The 18167-nt window shown below is 37.5% G+C and overlaps 3 protein-coding genes across 3 annotated transcripts; 1 reads left to right on the forward strand and 2 right to left on the reverse strand.

The window, feature by feature from the left end:
- Window positions 1-19: 19 nt before the first annotated feature.
- On the forward strand, window positions 20-7701 carry LOC137935037 (uncharacterized). Its single transcript, XM_068779673.1, has 5 exons — window positions 20-405; window positions 562-639; window positions 727-811; window positions 4722-4810; window positions 7196-7701. Exons 1-5 carry the CDS (start codon window positions 103-105, stop codon window positions 7337-7339), a joined length of 699 nt encoding a protein of 232 aa, XP_068635774.1. The 5' UTR covers window positions 20-102; the 3' UTR covers window positions 7340-7701.
- A 619-nt stretch (window positions 7702-8320) lies between these two features.
- On the reverse strand, window positions 8321-9974 carry LOC137934290 (uncharacterized). The gene is made up of 4 exons (XM_068778573.1): window positions 9885-9974; window positions 9594-9792; window positions 9072-9130; window positions 8321-8784 (listed from the first exon to the last, which is right to left on the reverse strand). Exons 1-4 carry the CDS (start codon window positions 9972-9974, stop codon window positions 8632-8634), a joined length of 501 nt encoding a protein of 166 aa, XP_068634674.1. The 3' UTR covers window positions 8321-8631.
- Window positions 9975-12570: 2596 nt separating this feature from the next.
- LOC137934052 (autophagy-related protein 8f) lies at window positions 12571-17152 on the reverse strand. Its single transcript, XM_068778249.1, has 6 exons — window positions 17049-17152; window positions 16412-16453; window positions 16257-16312; window positions 13225-13277; window positions 12855-12973; window positions 12571-12770 (listed from the first exon to the last, which is right to left on the reverse strand). Exons 2-6 carry the CDS (start codon window positions 16446-16448, stop codon window positions 12667-12669), a joined length of 369 nt encoding a protein of 122 aa, XP_068634350.1. The 5' UTR covers window positions 16449-16453; window positions 17049-17152; the 3' UTR covers window positions 12571-12666.
- Window positions 17153-18167: the final 1015 nt, after the last annotated feature.

Here is an 18167-nt window from a genome sequence, read left to right on the forward strand (position 1 = left end):
CTGCGTGTAGAAATAGTCTTTCACACCGCCGATGTAGAAACTAATCTCGTGCGTTTGGGGAGAAGAGAAAGAGAGAGAGAGAGAGAGAGAGGGGAGGAGACCATGGATTCGTTGGGGGAGCTGGAAGAGAGGCAGAAACGTATCCTCCAACAAATAGCAGAACTCGAACGCTCTCTTTTACCTCAGCAGCTCTCTGGTCTCGCCATCTCTTCTCATCACCAATCTGACAATGTCTGCAACAGCGGTAGCACAGAATCGCGCCTATCCGCCATACTCAAAGCTGGTGGAGTTCGAGATTTTTTATTCAAGAGGGTCCCCTCTGATTACTACGACATGCCCCTTGAGTACAGAAGAGATGTTCTTGGCGCCTCTAGCATCGACCATCTCTGCAAGAGCATAGTAATGGTATAGGTTCTTAATATTTACTTTTCATAGGAATTCTATCGAACAGCTTCAGTGCAATCTTTGTTACGGGGTAGACTTGCTAATTGTGTACGAGTTTTTCTTAAAATGGTTGGGGCCTCTAATCATGGTTGTGAGTTTCTTTCGTTTCCTGTGCAGGTAAACACTCAAGCCCATGCTAGCGTGAATGACTGCAGCGATCGCAACAATTCGAAGTACTATATCGTTGTTATTCAGGCAATGATCGCGCGTCTTATTTCACATATTATTTTTTGTCGTAACTGGCTTAGTCAATTATCTCGTAATTGTGGTTCTTTGTTTCAGTACACATCTCGACTTAATGCTGAAAATGTGAAAAACTTTCTCTACTCACTTAACAACGGAAAGATACCGAAGAAGAGATTCAACAGTAAGTTCTTTGTTTCCTGACACCAAAGTTTAGTTGTGTTGCTGAATAATTCGTTCAATTATTTTGTCCGTATAAATATGTGACATGGCCCAGATGTTGCTGTAGATGTCTGTGAAAAATGTAGTTGCAACATGAGCAAACTATGTAAACACAATTAATTTTTCTCCATCGAAATTATTGTAGGAGATTTTAGCAGTAATCAAACAAATATTACTTGAAATAAGTAAGTTTTCATTATTCTCATGTGAAATAAGTTTTCATTTTTATTTTTTACTTCAACTCTTCAGAAGAACTAAATGAACGAAAAGAAAAACTAGTACCTCATTTTCGAAGAAGGACAACATTTTGTTGTTATCTTTTTCTGATATTTTGGTAAAGCACAAAGGTCCATTTGGAAACCCCTTTAAGAGTTTAATGATTTATATTCTTTTGGGATCATTGGAAAGGATGTTCCCACAGTTTGTGAATTTGTGTATGTACCCCAGTTAGCAATTGTCATTGAACAGCAACGGAAGGTCCTTTCCTACATCAAATTATTCATCATCATAATCATACTCTGAGCCTTAACTCAACTATTAACTATATCACTGTCAGCTAAATGAATTTTCCTCTAAGATATTGTCGGAGCCCCTATCATTATAATTTTTGTCAATTTGTTCGTTTTTATAAAAAAAATTCTTGGCCAAACTGATCCCTCACTACATGGTCCATATCTTTACAATTATCCATCTCTTAGTTATGACAATGAAGAAGTGATGGTCTTGTCTGCAATGCAGGCCACAATAATAGCTCATTGGGTCAGGGCATGTTGTCTCTAGTTCTTGATTAGTAAACAACTGTGATAAAGTTCGACTTATCCAACAAGAATGACAAGGAACAAATCTCTTGTTTCAAAACACATGAAACCCCTTTAACTCAAAGGTGAAATGTGGTAGTTTTTAATGTGAGATCTTAGGTTCATGGCGTATCAAAGGTATTGGATATAGCATGTGGGAATCAACATTCAAAAAAAAAAAAAAAAACCTCTTAAGACCCCATCATATAAGTCTATGAAAGATTGCCTTAGCTGATGTTAGCCCTATTTGTGGTCTATTCTTGAAAAAAATTTCTATCTAATTGTTATATGGTGTTGATTTAAGCACATACTACTTGCGCACATCTCCTTTCTGCCCTAACCCTAATTTTATCTAAGTGAGGCCCACATCATTGGAATTTGCAAAAGTGTTTGGGTATTGAAGTTGAATTTTTTAGTGACTCTATACTTATTCTATGGTTGATTTGGCTGAAGTTTATGTTCCATTTAGAGATATGGGTGGATCTAATGGTAAAGATGTTATGTTTATGACTTATGAGAAGTTGACGAGACAGAATTATCTCAATTGAGCCAGATCAACTCTTGTTTCATTAAGGGTAGTTTGGGAGTTTTACTCTTGTATCTCGGTTGCCCTAGTTTCCTCTTTATATTTGGGCTGCTGCTATTAGAGTTTTATCATCCGAGCAGCATCAGTTGCGGTCGAGAGAGGTTAGAGAAAAACAACACATATAAGTCTGTGTAATCTCTCTTGTAAATTATTTCATCTTCATAGTAGATTACTGCAGCGGCGGAAGACAAGACGTAGTCTCATTTTGAGACGAACCTGTTTAAATCTTATAGTTTTTTTTGTGTTTGTTTTTTCCTTCTTCTATGTTTATTATTATTGATCTTGTTAGTTTGGAATTAGGGCGTCTAATTCCTAACAGTTATATGCTCAAGAAAGCAACTTATCCAAATTTTATTAATTTTACACCAATTTATTTGATCTCAAAAGGGATAATAAAATAGTTACACAATATTACCATGCATTTGTGGGACTCTGGCAATAAATTAGTGTGTATCATCCTTTCACTACAGATGAGTAGGAATTGAGGAAATAATAGAACTAGCTACTGGTTGCGAAGTTCCTTGATGGTCTAGGTAGTGAGTTTGACAGTATTAAGGCACAAATCCTAGCTTCAGAAGAGGTGCCCTCGTTACCCACTACTCTCAATAGAATTGTGAGGGCAGAAATAACTTTGGGTATCCAAAGAAAAAGAGGGTAACATGACAGATGTTATTGCACTTAATACTTTGGACCTAGTTCTAGCTCAATAGACTCATCTCGAGGCGGGATAAGTCTGGGAGAGGTAGAGGTAGAGACAGTTCAAGTAGAAGTCGAGGCAGAGGTGATGGTAAGTCCTAGAGGAAGTGTCCATTGTGGATGAACTAACCATTACTCTAATAGGTGCTGGATAATATTTCGAAAACCTACTTGGGCAAACTCTACTAGTCATGAAACCAGTGGAACAGTATCAAAGGTTGTTGCCCTTGTCCCTTCAGGGGGGAGTTGATGAGGTACAACAACTATTTCAGCAACAACACCAAATTATGCAATGCCTAGCTCAATTATCAATTGGTTCACCTTCGGCAGCCATTATTCATGCTCCTACTTCTACTACTACTATGGCCACTTCAAATATTTCCTCTCTCCATCTGTCTTCTTCTCCTACCTGGGTTATCGATTTCGGAGCTACTACTCACATGTTAGGTATGCCATCTTTGTTTTCTCTTGTATAAAACAAATAAACTTAGTTGATGGGTTTGTTTCCTCAGTTCAGGGTGTTGATACTGTTATCCTTACACCCTTTTTGTCTCCTCAATCTACTTTACTAGTTCCTAAATTTTCCTTAAATTTGTTGTTTGTGAGCCAGTTAACTAAGTCTATGAATTGTTTTCTGACGTTTTATCCTACTCATTGTCTATTTCAGGTCCTCGTGACGAAGAGGATGATTGGTTCCATGCGTGAGAGAGATAGTAAGTTATGCTCATAGTTACGCACCCGGATATATCTTTTGTAGTGTGCATAGTAAGCCAGTTTATGGAAGATCCATCTCGAAGCAACTCAGAGGATGCTGAGATATCTCAAGGGAGCACCATGGAAAGGTCTTTTCTTTAAAAGTAGTGGTCACTTGAAATTTGAGGTTTCTCTTAAGCAAACTACGCCGGGTCAAAGCTAGACAAGAAATCAACTGTAGGCTATTGTGTCTTTCTAGGTGGCAACTTAATCAGCTGGAAGAGTAAGAAGCGGAATATGGTAGTTAGATCTAGCTTAGAAGCGGAATACAGAGCTATGACTCATATTGTTAGCGAGCTCATGTCGGTGAGATGGGTATTTAGGGGGTTAGGCTTTTCATCAGAAGAAAGTTATGACTATGTTTTGTGATAACCAGACCGCTATATTTATTGCCAGCAATCTAGTTTTTCATGAGAGAACAAAACACATAGAGGTGGATTGCCATTTTGTCAAAGATGTTATAAAAAAAAAGTGATCACCCTATATGTTTGATCAACTATTCAACTTGGAGCTATTTTTATAAAAAGTGTGAATTCATGATCTTCTATGACAAACTGGGCCTTATGGATATATATGTTCCAGCTTGAGGGGGAGTAAGAAAATCAGCAATAACCATCTCGCTCACATGCTGGACCTTCTGTGACAAGGGTATTTTGGTCATTTTATATGATCGGATAGTTTATATTATGGCACTATCTTGTTCAGCATGTTTGATTTAATCTATGTACAAATTATAATATTCATAGGAAGAGAAGAATGGGAGTTATTATGTAAGAGAGGAATTTTTCTCATTTTGTAATTTGTTATCTAAGGCTAATAAGCAGCATTGGGGATCGTGCTCATTCAGAGCTTCTGGTCCTTGTCTCTTTCTCTCTCTAAGTTTCACACTTTTTACACTGCTTTGTTGTCTGTTTCTTTTTTAGCAAATGTAACTATTGATGATGCTATGCATTCCATCTTGTTCCTTTTTGAGCAAAATTATAGTGTACAGAATAACATTGTAGGCTCCTTTAAATGTCTGAGATGCTGTTACTTTACAGTGAGGCTTGCACCTGAAGAGGAGTCAGCAAAACTTACTGGATATGAGCACAATGGAGTGACGTGTATTGGCATGAACACAGATATTCCGGTAATCTGTCTAAACTTGTTTTGCATAATTGGTCATGAGCTGTTGTCATCAAAAGTAAGGAACAAAATAATATAAAGACCATCTAGATGAGCTTCCTTTATTGTGAGTTCAAATGTTTTCAGTTCTAACGGAAAGTTATTTACATGATCTTTTCATTGATTTTGTTTTTTTGCTTTCTCTCTCTCTCCCCCTCTCTAAACACAGATAGCATCAGATGCAATTAGGTCCAAAGGTGATAGATTAGAAGTACTTGTTTCCCAGCAATTGCTAGTTTGTCATACTCAGCAGTCATTCATTAATCTGTAATCTGAAACCATTGATTGCTCAAAATAATCCAATGACTCACATGATCTTATGCTGCCTTTGCTACATATATCGTATAAACTAGTGTCAAATTAGTTTTTGTAATTTTTCAACAAACTTATAAACTGAAGCCAGCTATATATATTAGAGCACATGAGTAATCTTATTCTTCTTGTAATAATGTGCAACCTAAATTTCTTTTTTATATCAATGCTCTATCCCGTTCTTCTCCCCCAAAAATTGTAATAATAGGAAGAATAACAATGATAATTCAATTTGTGAAATATGGATTTTAGGTGTTAAATGAAAATTGAATCAGCAACTTGAGTCTTCATGAATTATCAATTTGTTTTTTAAATTAATACGAAATTTTTAGTAAATGAAACTGAGGATTCTTATTCGGAAGGTTGTGATACTCACATTCTGTATGAAGGAAAATGAAAAGCAAATCATATAGAGATAAGCTTGTAATTTCAGATATACGTCAGAAAATATTCCTAGAAATTTATGAAGCAAGAGCAAAACAAGCTGAAAATTTTTTAATTCTTCAGTTCCTTCTGTTTGAACCTCTGCTCTTCCCTGGAAACATGTACTTCTCTCAAATGTTGGAGAAGGAGAGGAATTTCCGACATGTATGAATTTGTTGGACCCCATGTATCTTCGTTATTAGCTGGGCACTTGACAGATATTTGACCAGCAGCATTTTGCGTTTCCTAAAGTTGTAGCATTCTTGTCCTCTGCCCATCCATTTCAGGCAACATCACCTTATTGCTCTGTCCTTCTTGAAGTGATACTTATGCTTAAGAGCCATGTGGATTGTCCAGTCTTGGATTTTAACCTCTGCTTTTTACTAGACTGTCTGCATTGTATAGAGTGGTTTTATGTTTAACCATTGTTCTTATGCATTGCTAATTTGCAACATATGAACCCTCCCCCCCTCCCCTTTGCTTTCTTTTCCTGCCTGAGCATCTTTACCTGTTCCCGATATTGTTGTCTTCTATGGAGATTATATCTGGATAATTTGTACCACTTTGCATGGACATATGGCAAAGTAATCTGAATTCCTTTGAATGTCAAAAAGTGTCGGTATGAATTTTTTTTTTTCACCAAGCTAGCTATTTGATTACAACCAACCTCAGGTAGTAAAAAAATTTAAACCTCTTGTGTGTTGTCTATTTTCTGTGTAAAGTTCTTCCACAATTTTCTTCATCAGGTTAAATTATAGCTATAGGAACATGGTATGAAACCAAACTTCTTAGGTTTTCTTGGAATTATTTAAAAAACTTAAAGAAAATTCTTACAAAATTTACTAAAAACTTTAACATGTGACCCATAAAACCGTGTATGTTTATGTTGTTCTAAAAGTGAATGGTTTAAAACAAATTTTCAAATAAGTTGTTTAATTAGGTTAAGTCAATAATGATAAAATAGAGACACATCATTGTGATTATAATGGATCAAGTGTCAATTTTATAACATTATGAAAAAATTCATCTCATTCTTTTACATTTCTTTAAAAAACTCGCTTTTTTTTTGGTTCTTGTTTCCTTTTCCTGTTTTTCATAGTTTCTTGTGTATTTCTTTAGCATTTCAAAATTTTAAAAAAGTTTCTTAATTTGTTTCTTTATGCTTCTTGTTTCCACTTCCTGTTACGTGTTCTGTTTTTGTTTTGTTTTCTATTATGCATACCATGTTGGAAATGACCAATGTACCTTTTTCACACTAACTTTATGCTCTTATTCTTCCTCCTCTTCCAATTCATACACAGATTCATGATTTTTTCGTTTAGATTGCCTACAGGCTCTCAGGTCTTGTTACTTTGTTGATTTTTCTTTTTCCACAATAAATTACTTGTTCTTCCTCTACCTTGTGGCCGGGTCCACAGATGAAAAGGCTGTATTGATTTCTTGTCTCCTGCATGCTTAAATTCCACCAATCAAGAGTGGATGACTCCAAATCATACGACATGATTGAACATGTATTAGCTGTACTCCCCGTGTATGAATAACAAATCTTGTCACTAATGTAGTATGAACATTATTTTATTTTTAAAAGAACAGAGCTTCATTGGGTTTATTGCAGGTAATACTGGATGAATCGATCTCGAAGCTGGACCCAGATTTCTTTTGGCTGGGAGGTGGTGAGGTCGATCTGAAACTGGGGATCCGAACACTCCAATTCATTAATTTTACCAAACCTTTAGTGGTCAACTGCAGCAGCAATTGATTGTCCCAGAAAAAGAGAATGTCACAAAGTGGATTCAGAAGACGTAGTGCCATGGAGCTTGTCTGGACGAAGCTGGCATGATCCACTCCCAACGGTTGAACCTCACGCCGGGAATCGGACTGTCCCTGGCTCGACGTTTCTGCTTTTAGGAACTTGAGTTTGGGATGTTTGTTTTTCTTGGAGCAGCAGTTCTGGTTTTCCATTATAGTCTTGTTTCTCGAGATATGGTTATTAACTAATTAAAACTGGGAGACATTCTCGATATTGCAGCAGCCATTGTCGATGGTTAAGCTTTGAATCCAGTGACTACAGCTTTGGTCATTCCTTGGAATAATATAAAACTGGGCTCGTGTTTCATGAAAGTTTCTACAGTGTCAGTGTTTGACTACAATTCTCAGTTACTGAAAAGGATAATCTTGAATGAAAAAAAATTGCAGGTCCAAGAAAACGGTGAATCTCTGTGTCTGTGGAATGAGCATGAAAATGCTAGACGATGAGATTGTCATTGTCGGTTGTCATTATGGTGATCCATTGGTTCTGTTTTCGGCAAGACATTTGGGTTGGTGAGCGAATGCATGTGGACATCATTCCTCTGCAATTAACCCACGTTTGTGTGGTTGTTCAGAAAGGTCTTTCAAACATTAACCAGGACGTCGTGGCTTCTGTGCATGCCCAACTACTGAGAGAATTCAAACCATTTAGCTTTGTAAATCTTTCAAGCGTTCACCGGCCAAGGCGAGAATATTAATTATCCCTGGCCTGATCTTTCAGTTTCGGACTTTAGGAAAGTTCATTGTCATTATCAGTCGAATCGTCTTAAATTATCATCTAGCGATGAACAACGTGTTGTTAAATGAGTTTGGCTCATGTTAGTATCAGTATCAATGGCAGAAGAACATCACCAGGCAATAACTGAAAGCAGATAACTTTTCCAGACTTTGGAGATTCATAGTTAAATACCGAGGAGAAGAGAGGGATTGATAGGGTTTTACAGACTGCACATGGGAAGGAACCGGAGTCTGCAGCTCTGTAATATCTCAGAGGAGCAACAGAAAGTGTAGATAACCGATAACTGCCTTCTTCATTTATGAACAACCACCGACCACATCCTACATGCTGTACCAACAAACCCACGTCTTATGTTTCTCCTTTTTCTTGTTCACAATCATGTAAATATGCGTTTCTCAATATTGGAGGGCCATCCTCCATTAATGCTCGCACCTTGAAAACTGCAACTCCGACGAATAAATTACCTAAATCTCCACCACAAACAACGAAATGCTCATCGAAGATCAGTTGTGAATCGGAGGTTTCCGCTGGGGTTGCTCGTAGTCCCGCGAAAACACACCGGCGACGACACCACTTCCGCTAGACTCTCTACTTTCTTCATCGGCAACGTCAACGTTGCCGACATCGGACCTACTTCCTAGCCGCCTCCCCGTTCCCTACACAGACACATAGTAACATGTTACAGTACTGATGCATTTCTGCAACCTAGAGGTGAATACACTTGTGTTATCACGTACAAGCTCGTGTTCCACTGGCATACAGATGCATGCATGCACGTGGAGACCATCTGCCCCTGCCACCTTCAACCAGGACACGATGGTAGAAACGGGGCCACAAGGTTTTGTTCAGTAGTTCTGCTACCACCTAGAATTTACTCCATAACAACTACCACTAGTACCTCTCTTCCTTTTCAAATGGAAACAGAAAAGATTGGTGCAGTTACCTCTAATTCTGTTGCCTCTTGCAAACCCACATCAGAAGACGACATTTCATACTCATTCCCTGCACATCCCCATCAGTATCAATAAACCCTAACAGGACTAGTACCAGAGGTAGAAGACAAAAAAACAAGCACATCATCATCAATAACAATGGATTCTTTGTAGCATCACTGAGAGTAGCAGTATAGAAAACCATAAATACAGAGCAACAGTCCAGGGATTATGTTACAGCTGTTTGTGTTATGCTTGCAGGTAGCCAGTATAGAAAACCTCCGTTACAGTGCTAGTTCTTCTCTTCATTCCATGTATCTTTTGGTGGATAGATGGTGTCAGAGGTGAGTTAGAGAGAAAAGGATATCAAAAGCGGTGGAGAAGTGATGAGAGTCTAAGAGAGGTTTAGTTGTGGGAGGGAGGATGAGTCTTGGGTGGAGAGTAGTCTACGTTAAACCCCGGGTGGTGATCTCTCTCTTTTCCCCGAGGTATTCTCCATGAAACTGTAACAAGGGACTGAGTTCGAACGACACCTGACATGCTACTCGTTTCTGCCGTCACTTCAATCTTGCTCGGAAGATCTTCCGCATCTTTTGTCTTCTTCTCGACAGTTGCACCAACCCGGGTTTCTCCTTGGACGACCGCTTTTACCCCCGCTGCTTGATTTTCATCAACCTGGTGAAGTTTCTGCGATGAGGACAGATGGCTATGAAGCTCCACCTTCTTAAAATCCTGCACCAATGATAAAACCAGTTTGATGTTATTACATGATTACATACAATAACAGAAGGAAACCTTAGAGTTGCAGCTGATTTTGCACCAACCTTGGTGCCGACGAAGCTTAGGAGGCGTGCTCCCGTGCATGCATTAACGGACAGAGAGAAGAGAAGAAAAAGAAGGACAAGAGAAGACATGTCGAGGGTACTAGAAAAAGCTGGTGTAGCTTATGGTGACGGAGGTTGAGGACGAAGAGGAGAGATCTGTATGCTTGGAAAATAGAGGCTTCAGACAAGAGTATTTGTAGACGGAGAAGGCATTAAATGTAGGTAGTAAGAGAACATGCAACTGCGTGAGTGATGTAGATATGAAGAAAGAGAAATGGAGATATGGATGACCCCCTCTGTCCAGCCTCCATAAGCGAAAGAGGAGACATTCAAAAGCCTAGGTAAATATATAGACGCAGAGAGAGAGAGAAAAGGAGACTGTATAATAACAGCAGAAAATAAGAAACAAAAACAGGAAAGCTTGAGCCTGCTATTTGATCAAATCGAGGAAGTCCTACTGCTAGATCTTCCTCTTGCATGGCTTGTGGCTCCGTGTTTGTTGCACTTGCCCACATTACTCTTCGAAAATTGGAAACCATTTTCATTATTTTAAGTGAAAAGGTTGGAACATACTTGTTTGTTTTAACCATCTTTCACACTCACTAATCTCACTCTAGGCTCAGAACTTACCAGCCATTGGCACTGTGTTGGTTCCCTCAAATCATATTAAGAGGATGAAGAGAACTACTAATCATATCAGAACTTATTCATCATTCTCTTGTGATTAAAAGGATCAACCCCATGACTAGCTCAACATGGATGGAATCGCTGATATCCATTCGTAAGCATCTCATCCCGAGATACAAGACAGGAAATCTCAGAGGATCAATTGCATGTCTCTTGTGAACGACCAACCCTGATTCTATCTCATACTGAGATGTTGCTCCATGACTGCGTGCAGAGAAAACCTTGTCTGCCATGAATTTGTAAGAGATGCTGCACTATAAACGAAACATGGAATGTCACAGATGAAGTCAAATGTCTAGAGAGTTCGCATACGTTACTGATTTTTCGATGGTGGAAACTGTTAAATCAGCCGTCATCACCATTTTGAATTATTAGTTTTTTTCTTTTTCTTTTTAAAGAGACGAGTTTTCCAGCACGAAGCAGTGCCACCATGCATGAAAAACTTCACAAAAAGCTTATCCCTCTCTCACAAAACAAAAAAAAACTCACAGAAGGGATCCTAAGTGGGTCTGAACCAATCAATAGAGATAACCTATTTAAAACTAACAGTTATTGCACATTAGAAGATCAAATGAAGAAGAATGCATGAACATAACCACATAGCATCAGGGGTGGGAGTGAGTACTTTATAAAACAAAATAATAAAAATCATCGCGTTATTTTTCAGAAAATCTAATATTTCAATGTGGATCTTCTGGTCTAGGCTTTCACCTACAGTACACATGCTACACCACGGCTAAACCAAATGGATTAACTAACACAAATGATCTCAGATTGCAAAGAAAGCTCTGTATCTTTAATCTCTATTGAGAGTTAGGCAGGCGGCTTTTTGTGTTCCCAAACCTGTAAACGTTTTCATCAACGAGACAGAGAAAGAAAGCAACCCTGTCTTGCCGCTGTTGGGCTGAGTTTATGAAGTATAGTGGGAGAACAACCTGTACCCTACAACAGAGAAGTTACCAGTACTTGGAGCTTAATAGTAAATGAACAAACCCAAGAAATGTAGGACCGAAAAAGAAGAAGAAGAAAGAAAGAATAAGAAGAGAAAGAGGAGAAGAAGAAGAAGGAAAAGATTCTGTATTTCACAGTAAACCAGTGCTTCGAATTAATTTAAACGTCACTGGATACTCGGGGGATAATGGTGAATAGTATTGACGCGACTTGCGTCGCACCAAATCCGAGCTCTTAAAAGCTGATCAGAAACAGACAAGCTAAACTGGCCCAGACAGCGGCACAAGAGACAAAACACATGCTTGCCAGAAGGGGAAGGGAAGAGAAGAAGAAGAAAGAAGGGGGGAGACAGGTGGGGACGGGGGGAAGTGGGGGGAGGAGACAGGAGAGTGGGCAAAGGCGGGGGCCGCCGCTCTTACAATCTGCGACACCGCTGCGCATGGCGTTGCCGTCACTTGCACCAGTGTATGCCACGTGGAGATCATCCCATGTGGCCTCGACGTGACCCCTCTTGCCACGTCGGAGTACAGTCCCCACCTGCTCCTTAATGAATATCAAGAGAAGAATGGGAAGTAGGAACGGAACTTACCAGACAACCCGGACCTGGTTCCCTAGGAAGTCCGGCTCGGGATTCGGTCTTGCCGTTTGACATTCCGGATCCGCCTAACCAGACGTCCCCCATAACTGATACAGAGGATAATTAATCACCATAATTAATTAAGCATGACATAAATACCCATCCCGATACGTTTAGACCGATATTGGGCATTGCATAGGCCGAATCCCAGTACTGATATCTGACAATAACAGTTACTACACAGTAATCAACGGTTAAATATAAGAGGCTGAGATCGGACGCTATTAGAAAATCAGTAACCAGCGAAGTTTATTAAAATTTATCAAATTTTTGGAAGCAAGCAACTATGAGCATATGATAATATTAATGAAGCAGAATAAAGGGTCTGAAGATGTCTTACGTGAGCCCCTTTAGAAAGCTATATACAGAATCTCATGGACTGTACGTCTGTACAACTTATGGATAGAGAGGTTCTGTTTTTTTTTTTTTTTGTTTTTTTTTACAAGCAGTGGGTAACAATATTGAGAAATAAATCTAAATTCTTAATGAGGGTTTTCAACTTCAGTGTTAATGTGGGTTCTGGGATCCGAAAGTGTTTTCGCCACTGTAAGTCACGTAAAGGAATCCATCCTCGTCTTTTTTCTCGTCATAAATGGTGGACATGATAGCTCCTGCAATAAAAGCAAACACCAGTTGCTGTCAGATTTCGGGTAAAGAGAAGAGGCTGACAAAAAAAATTCATGTATGGAGGAGACCTGTGGGAGGGAGAACATTGTCAACAAAGATGAAGATGGCTTTTTCTGCACTAAGTTTAATCCTTTTGCGAATGACGTAGACGAATTGTCCCACAGTCAAGTCAGCTGGGACTAAATACCTGTAATTTTGGGCATAACAAACAACGGAGAGCACAGGGTTACAGGATATATCCTTGTCTGGAGAAAAAAACGCAAATTTACAGACAACACGGAGACTAAATTGTTAATCAGCACAGAGGAAGTCATTTTCTTTCTGATTTCATTTTTATATCCTTATCCTCTTCTTTTCTGTTGCCATTTACCTATAGTTTTTCTCTTTACACTATGACACTTGTGTCAGCGATGCATTCAACATAACAAGTGTACTCACTTTTTCTTATCAATGTTAGGAATGTCGCTTTTCTCCGCCTTCTCCACGATCACCTACGCAACAAAAATATAAGAAAAATCACTATGCACGTTAGTATAAGAATGTGCCCAGAAGAAAAGCTTGAAAAGCCAAGATGCGCTCAACTAATAAAACGACTACACGGGACATGATCCTTGAACATTTTCTATCAACAAAGACGAACTTGTTGAATACAGGAACAAACTTAAAACGAGCTTTCAAATTTCATAAAATACTTGAAATTGCTTTCCTTCACTTTCTTCATCAGGACTTTTTTTTATAGATATATATATGGGCAGGGCAGTATAATTTAAGTAATATCACGAGTACCATATAAGACAATCACAACATACTGATTGATAGTTATAGAAACTGCAAGCAACTACAAAACATATAATATCATTAATACCCCGTATATGATGGCCGATGCCTCTCACAAGTAGAGACTACTAAGTGTTTTTTAAACAGTTCTTAAAGAAACATTCAGGAGCTGCAGAGAACAGCGGAAGATTATTTTGCCCAAACGGATACCATGCAATCCTTTCCACAATGACGTTGACATTGACATGTAAGTAGAAAAGGAAAAAGGAAAAAGAAAAAAGAAACCACCTCTTGCATCTTTATACACATCAATAAAGATCACAGAAAAAGGAAAAAAAAAGGACTTTCAAAATTTAGAAGTACGTGAGGCAAAACCTAAATCTAAAAATATCTTAGAATCAGAAGCAAAAATAGATACAAGAAATTGATGAACATGATCAATTCACGTCTCCTGCTATTAAGGAGAGAAGAACAGACTCCAGAATAAAAAAGTCACAACGAAGAGAGCACAAAGCTTAAAATCATCATACTAGATGATAAAGGTTTGCAAACTGCACGAAGATTTAAAAAAAAAAAAAACCCTGTTCTAATTTTCATTGCAAGAAACACAAAAATAACTGAAATGTTACCTTTTGAAACCACAACCATAAAAAAAAAATTCTCCTGACAGAGCCTCATAAGGAGACATCCAATTTCCAGCTACTTCATCTTTCATTATTTATCAACAATAAAGCAAGAATCCTAATGAGACCTAAGGATACAATAACAAATACCTTGTGACATCTTGAACACTTAACTAAACAGACCATGACCCAAAACAAGACCACACAAGAAGGGTCTTGTGAACCTTCAAGAAGTGGCACACCCTTTGCAGTTTACTTTTCATCACAGCAGGTCACTTAGCTCCAAATCAATTGAAGCCTTAAAAAGAGTTAGCTAAAAATTCTATAGGTTCCCACAAAGATGAATACAAGGACAGCCTCAGAAGCTAGAATATGTTTCTATTAAGAGAAGTAGGCAACTTCTCTGAGAGTTCTTCATACAAGAAATTCAGGCCCTCCACTAATATATCCTAATCAGCCTGTGACTGTAGAAATAGGAAAATAGTACATAATCATCAAGTACTCTGGATCACCTTTTGATAATCAATTTAGAGTTATCCCCCTTAGAAACTGCAACTGGTCAAAAACCTATGGTCTTCATCAAAAAGAAAATGTCCAAATCCAAACCAACAAGAAACTAAACTAGGACATAAGAAACACACTGTTGACTTCCTTTTTTTCTGAATATGCATTGACATCAATTTTGATAAACAAAGACTATACTTAGTGAAATAACTAATATGATGCCAACTTGTCTAACTCTCATGGAAACCAACATTTATTACAGAGTGATTAATCCAATCCAAAGGGGGAGATTGTTTGTTATGCATTGCTGACTACACTGTATCTGCTTCATAGGAACATGATGTGCCAAGATCTAATTAAAAGAATGCCACATCAAAAGAGTGAAACAAGAGAAGAGACATAGGAAATATTAAAAAGTAGAAGTTAGAGGAAAAGCAATCAGTTGACACCTCACTCAAGTAAAACATTTTACTTGATACATGTTTACTTGGAATTTTCCTTTTTATTCATTAAAATACAGCTCAATGGTACCCCCTGATATTACATGCTAAATAGATATCTAGGTAATAAGTCAAGCATTGTACTTCACAGTTAAAAAGCTGGAGGGGTATATGTGATCCTTTCTGATGGGAAACTAGTATTCTAGGTAATAAGTCAAGCATATATATCTTCATAAATGAATGAATAGCCTTTTATTGAGAAGAATCAATTTTCTTTTTTTTTCATGGTGGCATGAACTGACCAGCTAGCATCAACACACACCTATCAAGAAGTTGCATCTAGTCAAGGCGAACAGAAGCCTGCACCTGAATCTGCAAGCCCCTTTATGAACTTCTATTCTTTTTAATAGTCCATTCTGGACTATTATCTATCAGTTATTGAACTAATAAGAGCACAGAACGTATGTGTTTTTTTTAAAGTACATCTTCTAGGCCCTGACACCCCCAATTAGTCATCCACCTGTCTCCATTTCAAGCATGAGCAGCAGGAGAACAGGTAACACAAGAAACGGTTCCTTATTGAAATTTTCCAATAGGAGAATGGTGCAACCATGGGCTATTTTGCCACCCAAAGACCATTGTTCCCTTAGGCTCCACAGCAGTTGTGCAATAACCACAGTAAACAGTTTCGGCAATGACAAGCGCCAGATAACAACAAATGCTTTTTTACCTCTCATCAATCAACAAAAAGACCAAAGAAGCACCATATAAACTCTCATGGCAAAGTCCATTGACCATCTCTTTAACAGTCCAACATTCTGTTTTCCTTTCCACGTCTTATTTTTTAAGGATTAAACCTGACCTCAGTTCTGTATCACGTCCAATGTAACTATAGTTGAATAACAAGGCACAGATGACCAGATTTTGAATTAAGAACAAGAAAGAAACATAATATTATACAGATTAAGAATAAGGAACGTGCAAAATCAGAAAAGGAAAGGGAAATAAGAAAAAAATTACTTCAAGACAAAACACTGAATACACCTTTAGGCAAGAGTGACCTCTGACACAATATAAAAGCAATTATAAAGGATAAAATATGCAAAAGAGTTAAATTTATTTTTACCGGAACCCTATCAGGGTATTTCTCCCTGATTCTTGCAGCTTCAGCACGCCTTTTCTCTGCAAGGAAGCAAAAACCAACATGAACAAATATCAGTTGACAATTATTAGGAAACTCAACTCAAATACAAAACAAGGACTATCAGCCAAGGAAAATACCCAGGTCGTGTTCCTCCTTGAAGTAGCTCTTTGCCATCACTCCTGCAAAGCATGAAAAGATATAAATTTCATATGAATTCCTTAAATCAATCACCAAATTCAAACCAATCCCAATCAGAACATAAAACAGACATTCAATTTCGATGGCAACCAAGATAAAACCATAAAAAAAATATTAATTAACTAAAAAAGATAAAAAAAAGAGTAAACTGCATACACAAAAAAATCAATATCTGAACAAGAACAAAATAAAAAGGATTGGACAACCCTAACCTTGCACTACAAGCAATAAAAAATTAAATCTTACAGAAATTTTCGTCCTCTCCTATACAAAATGAATAACTTCAGACAATGAAAGTAAACAGGTCAAGACTTCAGCATATGCAATCCAATCAAAGCTTAGAACAAACAGAAACAAGCAATCACAAAAGTCCGAATTCAACAAAATCCTAAAGTCACACAACGAGGCTCCAACTCTCCGAACGACGATCACAACAGTTCTTATCACCAAAAACCACCAAATCCAGTCAAACTAAACTCAGAATTCATTACAACTGAATCTCAGACAAGAAACACCAATAACAAACCTAAGCAAAAATCGAGAAGAAAACGATAGGAGAACAGGAAATCCCCTAACCTTTTTGAAACGGATGAAAATCGCTCGGTGCGAGGCGGTCTACAGGGCGTTCGTTTGATCGTGAAGATAATAAAAAGAAGCCTTTTTCTGAGCTGGAATGCGTAGTCCTCTCAACTGTTCTATTTAAACACGTCTCCGCCTACTTATTTAATAGATTGGCCGACGGTTTTCACGCAAGATACCTCAAGCGTGTGGTGGCACGTGGAGAGAGCCAATGAAAAATGGACAAGCGTCGTAAGAGTCTTGAAATTATAATTAAGGACGAAAAAGAATTTAAATTTTCGTCCTCTTGTAAATATAGACCTCTATTTATCATCTATTTATTATAATGGGACAGTGTAATAATTCCGCTGGGATCCCTCGATTCGGAAGTCCGACAAAGTAGCCGATAACTTTGGTCATATTGGCCCATAGATTAAATGTCAGTCATATCCCCAAGGTAAAATTCAATATCTACTATTTAATAGATTAATTATATATTTTATTTTACTTTGAATAATAATAAATATTGTTCCATCCCCTTTCTTTCAATTTTCAATATTGCCCCTTAGATAAATAAAATGACATGAAAATTATTTTTCTTTCAAAAAATCTCCTATTGGAAAAATTTTCTTTGAACGATTTTCTTGAATTTGTGTCACCACGAATAACGGAGGGGAAATGAGTTATAGTATTTGTGTTAATACTAGAAATAAAAAAATTATAAAAAAGATCTAAATAAGAAGTAATAGATTAAAAATCAATTTATTGTTTTTTTTTCTTTTTCTCATTTTTTTATTAGAGTAATAAGAAATTTATATTTTATCCTTTTTAAATATTTTTAATGGCAACAAGAATACAAAGACATCAAGCAAAAAATATTAAAAACTGAAAGTAAAATAATTATTTAATAAATAATTCAATTTATTATTTAAATAAACAAAGAATTCATTTGTCCAAGGGTATAAATGGTATATAACCAAATAAGTTATTCCATTTATGAATGGAATATCGATATAATGTATTATCACAATATTAAATTAAGGTAAATGAATGGAATTTTTCTTTTTGAGAGGGACATATGAACTCGCGACCTGACGCACCTAATGTAAGAAGAATACCAAACGACCAAACGGATAA

Source organism: Aristolochia californica, unplaced genomic scaffold (genome assembly GCF_029961685.1).
Source record: "Aristolochia californica isolate CCGP_79_NKW_82.1479 unplaced genomic scaffold, dmAriCali1.0.hap1 SCAF_6, whole genome shotgun sequence".
In the NCBI taxonomy this organism is placed as follows: Eukaryota; Viridiplantae; Streptophyta; class Magnoliopsida; order Piperales; family Aristolochiaceae; genus Aristolochia; species Aristolochia californica.

Coding starts and splice junctions, on each gene's coding strand:
- LOC137935037 (XM_068779673.1), top strand. CDS start 103: ATGGATTCGTTGGGGGAGCTGGAAGAGAGGCAGAAACGTATCCTCCAA. Junction 406..561: donor TCTGCAAGAGCATAGTAATG/GTATAGGTTCTT, acceptor TTTCCTGTGCAG/GTAAACACTCAAGCCCATGC. Junction 4,811..7,195: donor GCATGAACACAGATATTCCG/GTAATCTGTCTA, acceptor GGTTTATTGCAG/GTAATACTGGATGAATCGAT.
- LOC137934052 (XM_068778249.1), bottom strand. CDS start 16,448: ATGGCAAAGAGCTACTTCAAGGAGGAACACGACCTGG. Junction 13,278..16,256: donor AATACCCTGATAGGGTTCCG/GTAAAAATAAAT, acceptor TTTGTTGCGTAG/GTGATCGTGGAGAAGGCGGA. Junction 12,771..12,854: donor CAATGTTCTCCCTCCCACAG/GTCTCCTCCATA, acceptor CTTTTATTGCAG/GAGCTATCATGTCCACCATT.
- LOC137934290 (XM_068778573.1), bottom strand. CDS start 9,974: ATGTCTTCTCTTGTCCTTCTTTTTCTTCTCTTCTCTCTGTCCGTTAAT. Junction 9,793..9,884: donor TAAGCTTCGTCGGCACCAAG/GTTGGTGCAAAA, acceptor TCATTGGTGCAG/GATTTTAAGAAGGTGGAGCT. Junction 8,785..9,071: donor AAGAGGCAACAGAATTAGAG/GTAACTGCACCA, acceptor GTGTCTGTGTAG/GGAACGGGGAGGCGGCTAGG.